The 16,598-nt window shown below is 44.5% G+C and overlaps 1 protein-coding gene across 1 annotated transcript in view; it reads right to left on the reverse strand.

Annotated features, from left to right (window-relative positions):
- Positions 1 to 11,396, reverse strand: part of DUSP4 (dual specificity phosphatase 4) — a 33,153-nt gene extending 21,757 nt beyond the window's left edge. The window contains exon 1 of the mRNA XM_086961924.1: positions 10,863 to 11,396. Coding sequence (XP_086818050.1) covers positions 10,863 to 11,271 — 409 coding nt within the window. The 5' untranslated portion in view covers positions 11,272 to 11,396. The remainder of the gene's footprint in view (positions 1 to 10,862) is intronic.
- Positions 11,397 to 16,598: the final 5,202 nt, after the last annotated feature.

Raw genomic sequence — 16,598 nt, forward strand, 5'->3', positions numbered from 1 at the left:
TCATAGTGATCACATTTATTAAAAGTCCAGGATGGCTTCCCTTCATCACAAGTAACTTTTTATAGAAAAGATTGGAGACCACAGCGCTAGCCCCTTTACCCCTCACTATGTGCTTCACCAAATGTTTTCTGGGATTAGGAGGCAATATTTCACTATACTAACTCTAACTGCAGGAACTGAATGGGTAATCATATGTATATTTCGTGGGGTTTTTTTAAGTTTATTTTTGGTATATAAAAACTTATAGAAAAGTCAGGTTTCTTGATTAAACAATCACAGTAACTAATCAGTCTTATACAGCATTATCTACAGTGCTCAAGTTAATAGCAAATTCTAGCCCAATGTTTTACTTTGTAGTCCCATAGTAGTGTACTCAATTCAAAGTGATGCTGAAAAACGTCAGGTGTGCAATTCTCACCATGTAATTAGAGCATCATAGATACAGCCTTTGATTAACACCCACTCCTGACCACACATCCATCACAGTCAATAATGGTAAACGAATCACGTTGGTCTGCATCAAGTTCTGAATCTTTATTAGTCATAGCATATTTATATACTGTTAGCAATTGGTGGGCTGCGAGACTGGTTACTGTAGTGATAACATTTCACTAGTGAGATTTCCCCATATTTGGAGACATGATTTGGAGATTGATTTAGGACTGGCTAACCCATGGGGACATAGACACCATTGCCATTGCAATAGTACTGGTGTGGTATTCATACCACACACCCATATGGGTTACATATACAGACATGACCACGCACAACATCAAGACCAGGATCTCGAACCACGGAGTACAATCGGGTGTAAACGTAAAAACTACTAGACGAATCTGCATTCTCTTGAACAGGGTGACAGTGGCAGGGATTGATTTTGGACTTTAATTGATAAATGAAGTCACATATCAACTGTACCCGTCGTATACAGTGTTCTCTAAAAGATGGAACGACATTGGGTCTAAAGGCCCATATCAGGGTTTTGAATGATGACATCCCTTGAAAATCTAAGACGTGTAGGAGGTCTCCAACTCTTCAGTTTAGGAGTCTTTTTAGAACTAGATTAGTATGTCAGACAAAATGTCATTCTCCTGGTACTGTGTCTGCAAAGCCCCGTATGCTGCTTACTTGGGTTTACATTTTCCAACCCTCTTTCCCAGAGGTTACAGAGATACCCGTTTGGAAACAGGACCATGTGCTTACGCAGGAGACAATATTTCTTTTGGGTTAATGGAATCCCCTTTGAATATCCTAATTACACACTGGTTTTGAATGTACATCAAGAGCTAAATAGATAAACACGCCCGTTTAGATGTCTATTTGCAGCTTTTTGTGTTAAGAGCATGTGAGTCATTAGAACAGAGTATATAAATTACGAGGCTTTTTACTCTGCGTCTTTTTCCGTTCTTATAAATGGATATTACTTAGTGAGTTACTATGAGAGCAGCATTCTCATTATTGTAGCAATGTAGTCCACGCATCATACCATAACTGAACACGATGTATGGAAGAATCACTGCGAGCTCCAATTTCCATGATTCCGATGATGAACCCAAGGTCTGGACACCGCCATGCATCTTGTAAACGATTTCTCTACCGGCCGGTGTGTGAGGGAGTTCTCCTTGCTCCAGGTACACGATTAGATGCAGAAGCGACTGCTACAGGTATGATACACCCCAGATATTCACTTTTAGGACATCTTTTTTAAGAGAAACCTAGCATGACTAGGGTACTTTATTAAGAACATTTGCTCATTTAGAATGAAAGAGCCATAGGTTTTAATGTGGTCTGGAAGCATTCTTTGGCATCAGTACACAGTATTACGTCTGCTAGCTTGGATTCCATTTTGACTTATGTTTTGGTCGTATTCTTTTGGGTTCCTTTTAAATTGGATTTGCCCTACACTCACTGACATACTTCACATAACAGATGGCCACATGTCAGATGCCCTATTTGGACGGTCAATTTTTAACATACCCGCAGTTTGGCTGGAATTCTTTTCCTTCTTTCAACACAGCCCAGCTTTCAGTCTGCACGAGATTATGCGAGTTGAGGCCAAGTACCCAACGTTTGGGGGTATTTTGACAGAAAGACTACTAACATTTGGGTTAACTGTCTCACGTTAGGGGATTTTAGGTGGCACAATGGGCTTGGTGATATGATAACCTGTGGATAGGTATGCAATCGAGCTCGCCTGAAATGACAAATGACAACACAGTAATGCTCACTTTTCGTATCTGGATAGTTTTTTCATACAAGTGCCAGTTACGTGGTTAAGCCACATTGAATGCGGGACACCAGCTGTACTTTTTGATTTTTTTTACACACTAATCAGGTCTGCTTATTTCACCAACACACTTCTACCTGCAGTGATAGGATTAAATATTAGGTCCTGATGAATGACACGTGTGTGTGTGTGGGGAGGGGGGGTTGTGCTCCATGTTATGACGGTACTGATTTTTTAGGATTATAGGTATCAACCAGTGGCAGTAGGCTAGCACCCCCATGTGTATGTCTGAAACAAGACAGAGCCTTGAAAGTCACACTTAGGTGCAACTCTTGTTCAATGCCCAAAGAAAATAAAGGACTGCTATAACTGACTTTTCCTCCAAAGTGATTCAATTGATTTGCCTACTCCTGGTAAATGCGGAGGTGTCCCGATCTTGCTATTTTTACAGTTAATATTTACAGCATCAAGTTGCACATACAGAGGCCTGGTGTTTAAAATTCACTGAAGTTCCGCAGGTTTTTGATCAGACAACAAATAATCTGCAGAGGTCTCTCAAAAGCCACCACCTTAAGAGGAACTACAAGGCAAGCCTGCAAGCACAAGTTTAAAATTATATTATTTTTTCTTTAAAAAAAAGCAGAAGCCTGCTAGCGTGTTGGGATCCTAGGAAGAACTGTATCGGTCACTTTTGGGGTCAGCAACCATATAAATATAAAACTACATAAAGACTCTCTTTTTTGATAACATTGAGTGCTCGGAGGACTACAATAATTGTTTGGACCTAGGTTTGCCTTGGGGACTGTGGTAACCAGTCTCCCACCTCTTCCTGAGCACCAACTTGACATTTTGTTTTGTTCTGTTACATTAACCTTGACGTTGTGCTGTGCGCTCCCGTTAGCCGTTACCACTCCTGTTTATAACCATATAAATATGTTCATTTGTATATTGGTTCGTAAATAGATATTCTGCCGCACAAGAATCCAAGCACTGAGTTCCTACCATATTACTTCTCAGATAAGGCTACTGAGTAGCTTAGAAATATTAAGGGCGCGTGTGAAGTGCTGTGGTCCCTGTAGCCAAGGTACAATTAGCGAGTAGTACCACACAACCATGTAATGACATTATGTCCTTGAGAAAGCCTCCGAGTAAGTCAGTTTATGATCTAGTTGCTTTAAGCATTGCTAGCCAATGTTTGATACAGAAATTCAGCTTTTTAAATGTAAGATGTTTTTATACATACGTTTTTAAGACCCAATAATCACTCCAAGCTTTCACTGTGCCTCTTCTGGAGGATCTTAATATTAGTTTAATAGGAATGGCAATATCGTACCAGACTTGTAGGTGATAACAGATATCCCTTTTCTTTAGGCGGTTTCTGAGCCTAAGGTTTATAAGTTCTTGTAACTTGGCAGAAAGTCCTTCCATTGTCAAACCACTACAGATTGTTAACAATTAAGTGCAGTGATAGGATGGCAAGGAAACTGAAATTTAGAGTGAGAAACTCAGACACATAGGATAGTTGAACCTCTATGATGGGAGTAGGTTTGATGAAGAGAGTTGTTTTCGCCAACTCCTTGTGTTATAGGCAAAAATTATATGCAAAAATGCAAATTTGTTCCATGAATGAGTGATGCAAACTCAGCTCTGGCTGATTTAAACAGACGTGCCATCTCACTCTTTAGAAATGCAATCTACTAAATGACCGAAGACACCACTCCTTGAAGTAAGGGGTACAGTATGTAAAATCATAAAAACATTTGGTCACTAGGATAGCTATTCTGCTGGAAGATTGGTAAAGGGTACAAGATGCTTATAATATTGAAAACTGGGGGCCCAGCTGGTGTTCATATCAATAGGGGGTCAGTCAGCACTTGTATCGGGGGGGGGGGGGGGGAATGTTTTTGGGCAAAATATGAAAGTACAATTAGAAGGTAGGATGCTAATATATAACTGTCACTTATCAAACGACAAGAAGCCTCTATGCTTCAACATGGCAAACAATCTCAAACGTAAAAAAACCCATGTAAATATAACTCTTGATTTGATATAGCAGTTATAAGGCTAGAGAACAAACACCCCAACAATAATCGGAAGCCACCACAACCACACAGCACATTTTAGGAACACCCAAAAACTGGGGACTGCCTTTTTTGCCTCTCCACCAACCTAAAATGATTGCAAAGAGTATAACAGATACGTGGTTGAGGGTCAGTGAATGGACACATTTGAAGCAGCCCTTTCTGTACATTCCGACTTGTGGGTGCCTTTTAAAAGCTTGTGTGGCACAGCTTCTTTGCCCTTATCATTAAGTGTCACAATTCTTAAATATGCATCAAGCTGGGTTTCGCACGGCTCACTCCACTGAGTCCATTATACTGATTGTAATCAAGGACATGCGAAAGGAGTGTGATGAGGGCCTGACTTCTGCTTCGGTCTTGTTAGACCTCTCAGCAGCCTTTGACATAGTTGACAATGTGTTGGTGGACCATGTGGACGCTACTGGGCTTCTAAGTTAAGCTTTTGGTTGGCTGAAGTCTTTTTAGGAAAACCATTCCCAGACAGGTTGCCTGGGGCCATTCGGCTCAATTGGACTGTGGTGTTCCACAAGGTTCCTCTTTATCACTACATCTGTTTAATATAAATATCAGACCCCTTATCAGGGCCCTAGTAACATGAATTGCAAGATATAGAATCATGCGGATATGTGCAGTTACTGTTTAGATTAGATTGTTCTCTTGTCTGAGAAACTTTTAATATACTGTGCCTTTCATCTGGGAATGGATGAGCAGAAATCTAAAAAAAACTCAGTGCAGAAAAAAAGATAATTCTGAATAATAAAATTGATATTTGGAACCACTCTCAAGCCTTCTGAAATGAGGAATCCACCACCCCAAAAAACGTATGCTTACAAAAAGTCTGGGCATAATTGACGAGCTACCTTTAAAATTTCAGACTGGATCTGAGATTTTGTCTTGTTTCCTGAATCTCAGGAGAATCAAGGTTCTCTTGGTTTCTTTCCAATGAGGCCCTAATCCTGACAGTTATGGCTTTAAAATCTCCTGTCTTGATTAGGTCAATTCTTTATACATTGGTTTTCCTAAAAACTCAATTAAGCAAATTACAGCCTGTTCAACACCAAGCATCTAGACTCATCTTCATACAACCCAGGACCTGCTGCACTGCTCCATTATTGAAAGATCTTCATGGACTTTCGTTGGAACAAAGGATAATTTTCAAAATATGCTGCATAACCTTAGAGGCACTATCTAATGAGGGATCTCAATTCGTAAAAACTAGAATTGAGAATAATATACTTATTTGAAAAATGTATTCCTCCTCTTCCAACCTACTGTCCGTCCCTAAATCTAACAAGAAAATGATGGGTGGTGTTTGGTTTTCTGTGCAAGCCCCTAAGATTTTGAATGTGTTCCCCTCTACAATAAGTTTAGGCAAGAACGTAAGACTTGGCTGTTTAGGCGAGCTTATCAGTTAATATACCCTGCACACTAGCACTCTTTTGGCCACATGACTTCTGCTGTTCCCCTAGCGCCAAAACAACAACATTCTACACTGCTGTGAGAATAAACACTGGCGAGTGACCTCCGTATTCTTTTAAGGTCCACTCTACACTAGTTTCCAAAGCTATGTAGGTCTTTTTTATTTTTATGGATTATGGCCAGCCCACACCAACCACAGGATTTTGTTTAGTGGTCAGCTTTATCTTCTTTCCATCATACCAGTGGCTTATCCATTCCTGCCAAGGCTGTCAGTATAGTCACCCGAGACTGGACCTCACTAATAGCTTGTGCTTACCCTTACTAAAGGAGTAGATAGAAACCACAACCTGGCAAAAACACTGTCAATTACTACACAGCTATGCGACTTTCAATGGTTAACATTCTTCCGGATGGATTCATTGTAAAAAAATTTGCTACCCACTGAGCTTTCAGAATTGGAGGGGAAAAAAAAATCAGAACCGAAGGTTTGTACGCTACGTCCGAGCGCTAGCATCCCTTAGCAAGTCTGTAAATTCAGTCAGTCCAGAAATATACTGTGGACGATTTCTAGAGGGGTGAACAGTTCTCCTTGGAGAGATACTAACAAACGGGAAAGTCAAATGAGGCCCCAGAAGGTATATTTAGCACTCCGCTGTAATCATCCGCCAGGACTGGTTGTACTTCCTACTCCGTTGCAGTCCCAGTATATCAATGCGAAGGCTGTGCAGGTGCCACTTAAAGAAATAACATTCAGACTTTGTTTTCTTGTAAAAAAATATGTTTCTACATTGTTATAAACAACAATTGTCTATGTATGAAACTGAAGGTGGTACTCCCCCGCCCCTCTCAACTCTTATTGTATCCTTGGTACTGTGTTTATATGACGATATTGGACTGTTGGTCATTGTTTATATATTTTTTGAAACATTTTAATAAAGAATAACGATACAGAGTGGCTAAATAACACCCCCCCCCCCTGAAAAATACCACAATGATACAATGCCATTTAAACCCAGGACCTAATTGGGACACAGACTAGCATTTCTGCTCCAGACGACTAAGAAGCGGCCACAGAGAGCCAAACGATAAAAGCACAACTAACGAGAGGCTGAAATAATACTTGAATATTCTGCCCGCGTTGCCTTTGCACCCACGATAACAATCTCCACAAAATCGGAATGGAAATCTATCATGTATGGAAAACGGCTGTTTAAATAGGAATTAACTTGGCACGGTGTTCCTTTTGAAAAGGAGATACCAACGTGAGTAAACAAGCGCTGAGATACAGCGTAGCACTTGCTAGCATTTTTGTGGACCTCAGTCGCGTATTCTGCAGATGCGTACAGAAAATGCTCGTCTATAGATCCCAACATGGGAGTAGAAAAACGTAACACCACAACGGACACGACCATCTGTCGGGACAACCCGAACCGTTTGCTGCAAATGGCGGCATGTGCGCTGCAAAACAAGGGGGGGGGGGGGGAGCTGCAGCGCACAGCCCACCCCTCCAAAGCCACCGACAGAAGAAGCATGGCGTCCTTTTCTGACCCAGGTGCACGCGAGAAAAGGGCGCGCGTGCAAAATGAAAGCAGACGCCTTTCACGATGTTGATAAACACCATTGATTTTTGCCATGCATGAAAAACCATGAATGGAGGGAGAGGGAGCCAGCGAGCAGCCAGCCAGGCGGTGGAAGCGGGGCGAACACTGCCTGCGGTGAAACTGCTGCAAGACGAGGCAGCATTGCAAATCAGGGCGTGAGGGAGGTGGGGATGGCAAATATCACATAACGGAACATGTATCCACCAGAATTTAGTCCCACAAGGGAAAAAAGAAAGGTGGTTTTATTCTGTGTATAGTAAAAATCGCCCCCCAAAAAATGGTTTACCGTCATTGTATAGTGTGAATTTGACAAACACACTGTATAGCATGGGAGAAGGTATTGCATAGTTGCATATATATGGCGGTTCATACACGTGACGTGGAGGACACGGCCGGCCATAAGCATTGGCGAGCCGGTCCCCGGGGTGTGGGGGGCGCATGGAGCTGTGTGCATTAAGTTCATGACCAAAGCAGAGCCCGTGTCGCCTTGCTCCAGTGTGGCTAAGTCCTTGTAAGATTTCCCAGCGCGTGTTTTTTTTTTTTCATTACTATACCGTGGGCAGTGTTTTTAACTTTCCCAATACCCCCTCCCTTCAACGCCTCACCCCTGCTGACACCAATAAAACCTTCATCGCGGTGAGGCAGCCAAGCAATCGGTGATTCAGGGCTGCTGGGGGAGGCCTGGAGACGTTTGTGTTCAACTGCTCAGGCAGGGACAGACCAGCGAACAGGACTCCGATGCCCCTCACGATATGTTTGCACTAAACAAGACTGCAAAACATGTCTCTAGAGCTAATTTCTTCTCCTATGGCAAACTCGTACTTTATAGCTAAGTTTATCAACCCTACCTTGCAGGTGCAGCATAAAGGCACCTGACAGCCGAGTATGTGTGTAACTTTATGAAATCCAGAAATAAACATGCATCGCTGGGGTGGGGTCTTCACCTCTGCTGTCAGCTTGCTCTATTGGGTCACGACACCGCTTTTGTACTTGTGGGATTCCAACTGATATCGACTACATTTTAGGAGCTGTAGTCTCTGCTTCACTAAACAAACATAAGTAATACCTTATTTCGCACAAAAGAAAATCTCAGGCTTTGAAACAGTAAGGTGGAAGAATTAGTAAATATGTTCTCTATACATCTATATATAGATGCCCGCCACCACGCTCCTCCTCCCTTTGCAATGTTGCTTTTTTTTTATATGAACACCAACTAACGCATGGGCTATTTATAGACAAACATTAAGGCTCTCTGTCAATCATTCAGGATATGTAAAAGAGAAAAAAAAATACATGGGGCACGAGAGCAAACTCAATAGGTACAAATCCCTATTAAACAACTCAGTGGGGTATATAGTACGTGGTCATAGATTTGAATCAGATATACCCAAGAAAAAGCTTGAGCCTTACACAAACTGCTTAATGCGGAGACTGCTCTTTGTTAGTGATGGATAGTGCGCGAGCTTGTGTCACGTACTCGACAGGTTTTGGCACCAGACGTCTAAAACAGCATCAAGAAATGGAATCTAAAGGTAAAGAAAAAGCAGCAATCTGTGGGTCCTCTATTTTTTATTCTACAGAGAAGGGGAATTGGATGCAGGTGTACCCGCGCGGCCGCAGAATGGTGCTCGTCTTCTATATATTAACACTATTTTATCTGCTTCTCAAACATCACCGTGACCGAAAACAGCCAAACAAAGCCTTCGGCTGCTACCGTTACAAAATCACAAACGGTTTGATTTTTACCTCCTTTGTCTGCCCTCCTAATAAGGAATCTTGCTTACACGACAGAGAAAAAAAAAGTGTACAAGAACCAACCAAACCATTGACAAAAACAAAGCATGCAACGTTAAGATGCAATGAAAGAATGAACCGAAAGGAATATGGCCACTGGCGCCCTGAGTGGGAGCGTGCCCATTAATAACAGTGGCTGCAGACGGGGAGGGGGCGGGGTGCGCGCTCGTGAATGGTAGGCTCTGCATCTGAGTATTTCTCAATGACCCTCCTCTCTCCAGGAAAGGCAGCCCGTCGCCTTGACTGCAGACCCAGCACATCTCGCAGCTCCCTCCCGCTAGGTTGGTTCTCCTGCAAACACTGCATACCGCAGGCTGCTGGAAGAAATACATGCCTGGTTCCAATTTTAGTGATCGTTCTCTCTAGCGTGGGCATATGTTCCAACCCACGCAGCACCCAATGCATAACGTAAGCGAATTCAGAAACTATCACAACAAGCACCACGCATGAGGAGGAAGGAGTGTTCAGGCACTCATCAGTATCCGAATAAAGCTCGCACATTGCAGCAGTAAGTCACACATACACTATCAGGGGGATGCACGGCTCCGCTTAATATACTTGTTTTTACAACCCGTGAACATAATTTGGACTCGCCTTTTCTGGCAGTTATTCTATATGTTAGCCGTTTCAATTTAAAATATGATGGTTTATTCAGTAACCGATAAACATACGTTATATAACGAGCAATTAACGGAGCTTATTCTGCAAATATTCTACTAGGCATGCACATTTTTGCATAAGTGCACAAACAATTCATACAATGTGTACCCATTCTGTACGACTGCACATCAGATAATGAATGCATCGTAATGTATTCTCCGGACTCCGAACAGGCAGAAAGCTCTCAAACCTGCGGAAACGCGCCATTAAGGCAGGTCAGAGGACGTGGCACTACAAGAACGGCGCCGGCGCTCTATAAAATGCTGATCACATAACCCGCATATCGTCTAAAATGGCCCAGTTCCACACATTCTTAAATAAAAATAGTTGCTGTATGCTATTATTGTTACAAATCCTCAGATAACCACGTACTATTCCCCCAAGTATTTAAAAAGGTGTGAATTTTGCACATACAAGTACACATTATCTTGTCGAGGAGTTCCATGAAAGACGAGAGCTGGATTCCTTTAACAACGGATTTTCCAACTAGTATGTGCTTGAATTGAATACACTGATTAAAAAAAAACATAACACAGGAGTCTGCTCCACAGCTAAGCATCCCAGAAACCTAGCTCCAGGCAGTCTAGTGCCTTCAGAAGCAGTAATCGACAGACACTATAACACCTCCTGGAGCATCGGTGAGCGTTAAACTATCCTATTCAGCCGCTCATCACAACCACGAATTAGTCCTTTGAATGGCTGGGTGCTGAGTACGAGCACTACTTTACGTTAAAAGGTGGAGTACCAACACTTGTCAGCTAGGAGGGTAATACTCTTAATGGAAGAATATTGACACTTGTATGCAGCGGTCAGGTACAGGGGATAGTGAGAAGTAGAACCTGCACTCCTATATTCCCAACGCTCAGTACTCTAAATGAACAAGTACCAGTTCCTTGCGAGAGTACCTGCACTTTTCAACCCTGCTGCAATACATTAAAGAATAACGATAGTTACAGAGCTAAACAGGAACTCTGAATGAAGCACCACCACCTCCGAATTTACATTTTAGCTCTGTCCACCCTAGACACGATACATGGGGCCCCCACAGAGAGTGGAGTGGCAGCAGGCAGTCAGGCTCACCTCGCAGCAGGCGGACGTCGGTGCCCTCGCCGTGCTCCCCGCGCAGGGCACGCAGCACCAGGCTGACGGTGCTGTCCTCGCGCAGGGCCTCGGCGCGCGCGCTGCGCTCGTCGTACAGCACCACGGCAGAGTAGAGGCCCGCGCGGAGGCGCGCGCGCACCCCGGGCTCCCCGGCCGAGAGCGGCTCGGCCGGCAGGATCTGCTGCAGGCTCGGCCGGCCCCGCGCCCTCCGCCGCACGATGCTGTTGCAGCGTACGTTCAGAGCGCCTCGGATGCAGCCAGCGCTGTGCGCCAGGAAGGGGCGGCAGTCGAGCAGCAACAGTGCCGGGCAAGAGCGAAGATCTTCCCGCTGCAGTAGACGCCCAAGCGCCGAACACTCCATTTCGCGCAACTCTTCCAGTGCCACCATGTTTATCTTCAGCAACCTCAACACAGCGCTGCTAGCCGCTCCATGATCAGGTGGGTTTTGTGTTTAGAGGGCTGACGCTTCCCTATAGCAGGCGAGCAAGCTCCAGTCACGTGGATACCAGCGTCACTGCGCAGGCGCACTGGGCCCGCCCAATTCAGACACCTGCCTTGGCGCTGCTTAAAAAACTGCGCATGCGTACACCATTTCCTGCCTTTTAATCCTCTTCTGTCACTTCGGGCCTTGCTTGTGGCGCGAGCACGCGGCGGGGGCTCGGCTTCAATGTGTTCGCCTCTCGGTTGACAGTTGTTGGTAGCAAGTGGGCGTATCAGGGAGAGCGGAAACAACAGAGGAAGCGGGTAGATATTGGCGAAAGGAACAGCTGCTGCTTGTCACCCAGTGTGCGCCGAGGCTGCTGTGCTAAGATTGTGTTGTGCGTGTGACTGCTCAACGCTGCACAGATAACAATTTATGAAAATTGGAATTCTTCATCACAATAATGCATCTATTTTTTTAGCAGGGAAAGTGTGTTAAAAAAGGAAGCCGATGTGTTGAAACAAAGATGTTTATTTCAAGTAATAAAGACCAAAAGGCCACAAGCAGGGATGAGTCAGACGTGCTGCTCTTACAGAAGTGCATACAAATAATACACCAACATTCCATTACAGCAAGTAAATACGAAGACAGAGATCCCGTGATGTTTCATCATAATTAGGGCTCCCGGTTTTATATATTTTTTCTTTTGACATTTCCCTCTGTATTTCTCCATATTTATTTTTCGCTCATTTTTTCTATGTTTATCCATATTTATTTTGGGCTTTGAGGAAAAATGAAGCTGAAATTAGTATATTTCCACATTTATTTAACACACGTAAATATTCACTCATGCTTGAATGCCTACTAGGTTACAATGTTGTAAACCCCCAGAGAAAATACATCAATTCACTTATAAGAAATATGCGTATTTCAGTATCAACCGTGTGCATATCAACTGCTGTTAAAGCCTCTGTAATAAAATTCCTTTCTCTTTTAGCCCCTTTACCTATCAACCCACACAGCTATTGGCCTGGCAGGCATGGCAGACAGTATTTACAATTACTCAAAAAGCAACCCAATTTCCATTTTTATCCACATTTAAAAATAAATGCAGACAAGAAAATAAAAGTTTTCTGTCTGTATTTATATGTAAAAATCAGTAAAAACTGAAAACAAGGAGCTTTAACCATAATGTGGACTTAATTTTATTGGACACTGGAACCAGGTTAACCAACTGCAATAATGTGATGCTAACATCTAAATAAACAAACCTTGAAAATGCAAAAGATTGTTTATGTACAACATTGTGTTAGGAGTGGGAAGCCCTACCATTCTGGAGTGGATGGGGAAACCCTTGGGAAGTTGTGAAGAATTTGTCCCAAATTTCTAGTGCCTTAATACTGAATACTGTAAATTCCAGCTAATGTATTTAAGCACGAAAACACAGTTTTATAGTAAAATACTGATAATGGAAAATGAACATTAATTGGAAAAGCGAATAGGTCTTGGTTGTCAATGGCATTCGCTGACCTTATGCTGTTGACAGTGCTTTTTTGCTCATACTGTTGTGAATCAGGAAAAAGTTCATTTGTGTGTGGAAAGCATTGATAAAATGCGCAACAAATTCTGCGTTTGCATGCATCATCATGCTTTAGAAGCCTAGCGTGAAGACGTGTGCTTATTTCATGATATCTACAAGTGCATGCATCCCAATGTAGCAGCCAGTTTGTTTTTGTTTTAATTTACATTTTTAAGATGGCAGAAGTCGATTTTGGAGCAGTAAATAAAATATAAAAGGTGCACAATAGCGTATATTTTTTTGGGGGGGGGACAGAGCTACCTAAGAGGTAATTGCAGCTGCTGGGCCCTCAGAAATAAAGAGTAAAGATTTTTAAAAAAAGTGAAAAACATGAAATGGGCATCAAAGATGGAGAGGCGGGGCTTTCAAAGGAAAGTAAATGCCACTGAAGGGCATTAGGAGCAGGGTGGAGCAACAGAGGAGTTTGGTTGGGACAGGGGTAACATTTTAACAAAGGAAAACAAAAACATAAAATTCCAAGTGGGATGGTGTAGGAAGCAACATACAGGCTCGAAGCAATGGGAATATGATGGGGAAAGCAGCATATGGGGCGAGAGTAAGAAAACCCATGGAAACCCATGGAGCACTGGGAGTTCCCTGATGTTGAGCTGTGAAAGAATACAAGTCATCCAGTCAAATGGATTATAAAGGTTTGTTCTGAGGGAGACAGACCCACAAGAAGAGGTTAGAAAGCCACTGAATAAGAATCAAGCAAATGAGTTTGACATGAAGGCCAACCAATGTTAAGCAGAGGACTGATAAAAGCAGACTGTAAGTATTGCTATTGTCCACTGTAGGTCTTCAGCAATAGACTAACCTATAGGGAAGGCCTAAAAATAGTACTATTTTTCTAGTGAAAGTATCAGCGCAGAGAATGCTTTGCTGGGACAAGTAGATGCTACCTGAGATCCTAAAGCAGCGAGAAGGCATTATTGGAACAAGCTCATGCTTCTGGGCCTTCCCTTCCAGAGAAGGCACTGTCCACCAAAGATGTCTCTTTTTGTTTACATAACAACTGAAAAGGCATTATTGGAAAAAGGGTCCAGTGCTTCAGTCCTCTTCATTGCTGAATGAAACTCACTGCTGCCCCACATCACAAAGAACACACTTTTCATACTTCTAGGGCTTGCTTTTTTTTTTAAACAAACTTTATAGGCAATTTCATCATATACAACCATACATTGTCTTTAGTCATGACATTAAAGAACAAGTTACTTACCTTCAGTAACAATATATCTGTAAGAGACATATATTAGCTATAGATTCCTTACCTTAGAATTACCACCAGGCGTCAGACTGGATGCAGAGACATTTTTTCGTAGCAGTACCCCTGTGCGTCGGTAGGTGGCGTTGGTGGACTCCGTGTTCATCGTTGGCTTTGTGATCGCTGGGATGACCTTGCGGTATTTACTTAGACACAGCCCTCCCATGCTTATGTCAGTTCTTTACACGACATTCCACACCAGAAACGTAATGCCATGCAAGACACTGACCACTGGTGCACAAAACTGGGCCGTGAAAGGGAATCCCGACCCTAGAAGTCAGTTCGCAGAACGGAGAGGATGGGTGGGGCGGTAAGTAATCTATAACTAATATATGTCTCTTGGGGTGTGGCTAGCCGGGCTGCTACATGGCCGCTTTCTAAGCGAGCTCTGCCGGCTGAGGGAAAGATCCTAAATTAATCCTGCAAAATCTGCAAGTGTGAGGGCATGGTGATACTGCATCCAGGTGCGGAGCTAATGGTACATGCGTTGATCTACTTTCCCCGTCGCATGCAGGAGTTCCGGACCCGCCGCGCCACTATTTGTTGAGACGGGGTGGCTCTGACGCTGTAGGCCGGGCGCTGGGTGACTCCCCTCCCACTGATCCCCAAACTCGAGGTCGGGGTCATGTAGGCCCATCACCGCTGCCGCCACAGACCTTCAGAGGGCTCTGCCGGACAAAGGGGTGATCGCGGCCGGCGGCAGATGACCAGCGCGGATGATCCAAGGGCCATATGCTGAGGCTGCCACTGTTTCAGCATTCCAGGTACGACCTATGGGGACTGTAGGAGGCCGGGCGGGAGGCGCCATTTTGGCCGTCATCGAGGAAGACTACTGAGCACCATACCCCAGCTGGAAGCTACTGGGCTCCCGTTGCACAGAACCCGACCCTGCGCAGCTACAGAGCATAGTGTACTGCACCCTCGACCAGACTGTTCCTTGGGGTGTGTGGGGGCTCAAGGTCGGTGCTTAATGCTGGGCTGCGCCAACTGACCGGCTGCACTTGAGATCTAAGGCTCTATTGATGTACTGACCTGCGCGGGAGGAGGTGCGGTGAAGCGCTAAGGCACAAACTGATGGTGACGGGGCCCCCCCCCTGGCTCAGCTGAGGTCGCGGGGGCTGCATGGAGGTGCAGCTGCCATCTTGCTTGAGAAAGTGTTGCAGTAGGGGCTCCTTCTGGATACAGAGTCTGCTGGCCTATGTGCCTTCAGCGAAGTGGACTTAAGAGAGGGTGGTGTATTTCAGACGGCTGGATCTACTGAGCAGGGGGTGTAGCGTTGGGCCTCCTGTGCACTGGAGACTGACACAATCGTCTGTACAAACCCTCAGTAATCACCCATATTGTGTAGTTTGCTGGGTACGTGATTCCTGCGCTGGCCGGTTGGCTTCGGATACACGCATAACTATGCTTGTGATATGTGGCCGTCCCGCTAACCTTTGCCTCAACTTCATCGACGCTTGCTGATAAGGGTGCCTGACCCCTAACTTTGCCTGCATAACAAGTTGTGGGCGCGGATCTGTCCTTCTGTAGCCCAGTGTGTTCCATTGGACAGCAAGCCGGTGAAGCAATATTGCCTGTGCGCACTAACCTGTTAAATATCTCCCCCCTGCCAGAGACCCCCTAACACCCGGGAATCATGGGCAAAAATGATACTCGGCAGGCTAAGATAAACTTTGAAAACAAACGAGTCGCCAAACCCACGGGCCCGACCTGGAGGCCCAGGGGGCTACAGGTGGAGATGATGCAGAGGAGAGACAGGAATGAGATCACCGTTCATTGATGCTGGACGTGCGCTCTAGTTTGCAAAATATAGATGGTAAATTAGACGCTCTGACCTCTCAGCTGGCTTCAGTTAAATCTCAAGTGACCACACACAAAACTAGATTAGACTGCTTGGAGAATAGGCATACTGAATCCCACGAATTTCAGCAGGATACGAAAGAGCAGCTCCTACAGATGGACAAGCTGCTAACAGTTATCAGGGCAAAGAATGACGACTTGGAAGCGCGCTCGAGACAGAACAACCTCCGAGTCACTGGAATTCCGGAAACGACGGCTATTACCAATATGGAGATGTTTGTGATGGACCTCCTGCATGAACTCTTTGATCCCACCTATCATCAGTGTTCGTGGTGGAGCGGGCACAAAGGGCACTCGGCCCGAAGCCACCGGTAGGCGGCATGCCAAGGCCCATCCTGGCCAAACTGTTGAATTATCAAGACAGGGACATCATACTACGGTTGGCACGAGAAAAAGGTCAAACACACACAAGGGAAATACCATCTCCTTTTATCCTGACTTCACCCTGGCGGTGCAGGCCGTGCGTTGGGAATTCCTCCCAGCCAAACGCTTGCTGTTACAGGCACAGATCCCTTACACGCTTCTATACCCTGCAAAGATCAAAGTGTCTCATGATGGAACGGCACATTTCTTCACAGATGCAAAATCTGC

The sequence above is a fragment of the Lissotriton vulgaris genome, chromosome 3_1 (genome assembly GCF_964263255.1).
Source record: "Lissotriton vulgaris chromosome 3_1, aLisVul1.2, whole genome shotgun sequence".
Classification (NCBI taxonomy): Eukaryota; Metazoa; Chordata; class Amphibia; order Caudata; family Salamandridae; genus Lissotriton; species Lissotriton vulgaris.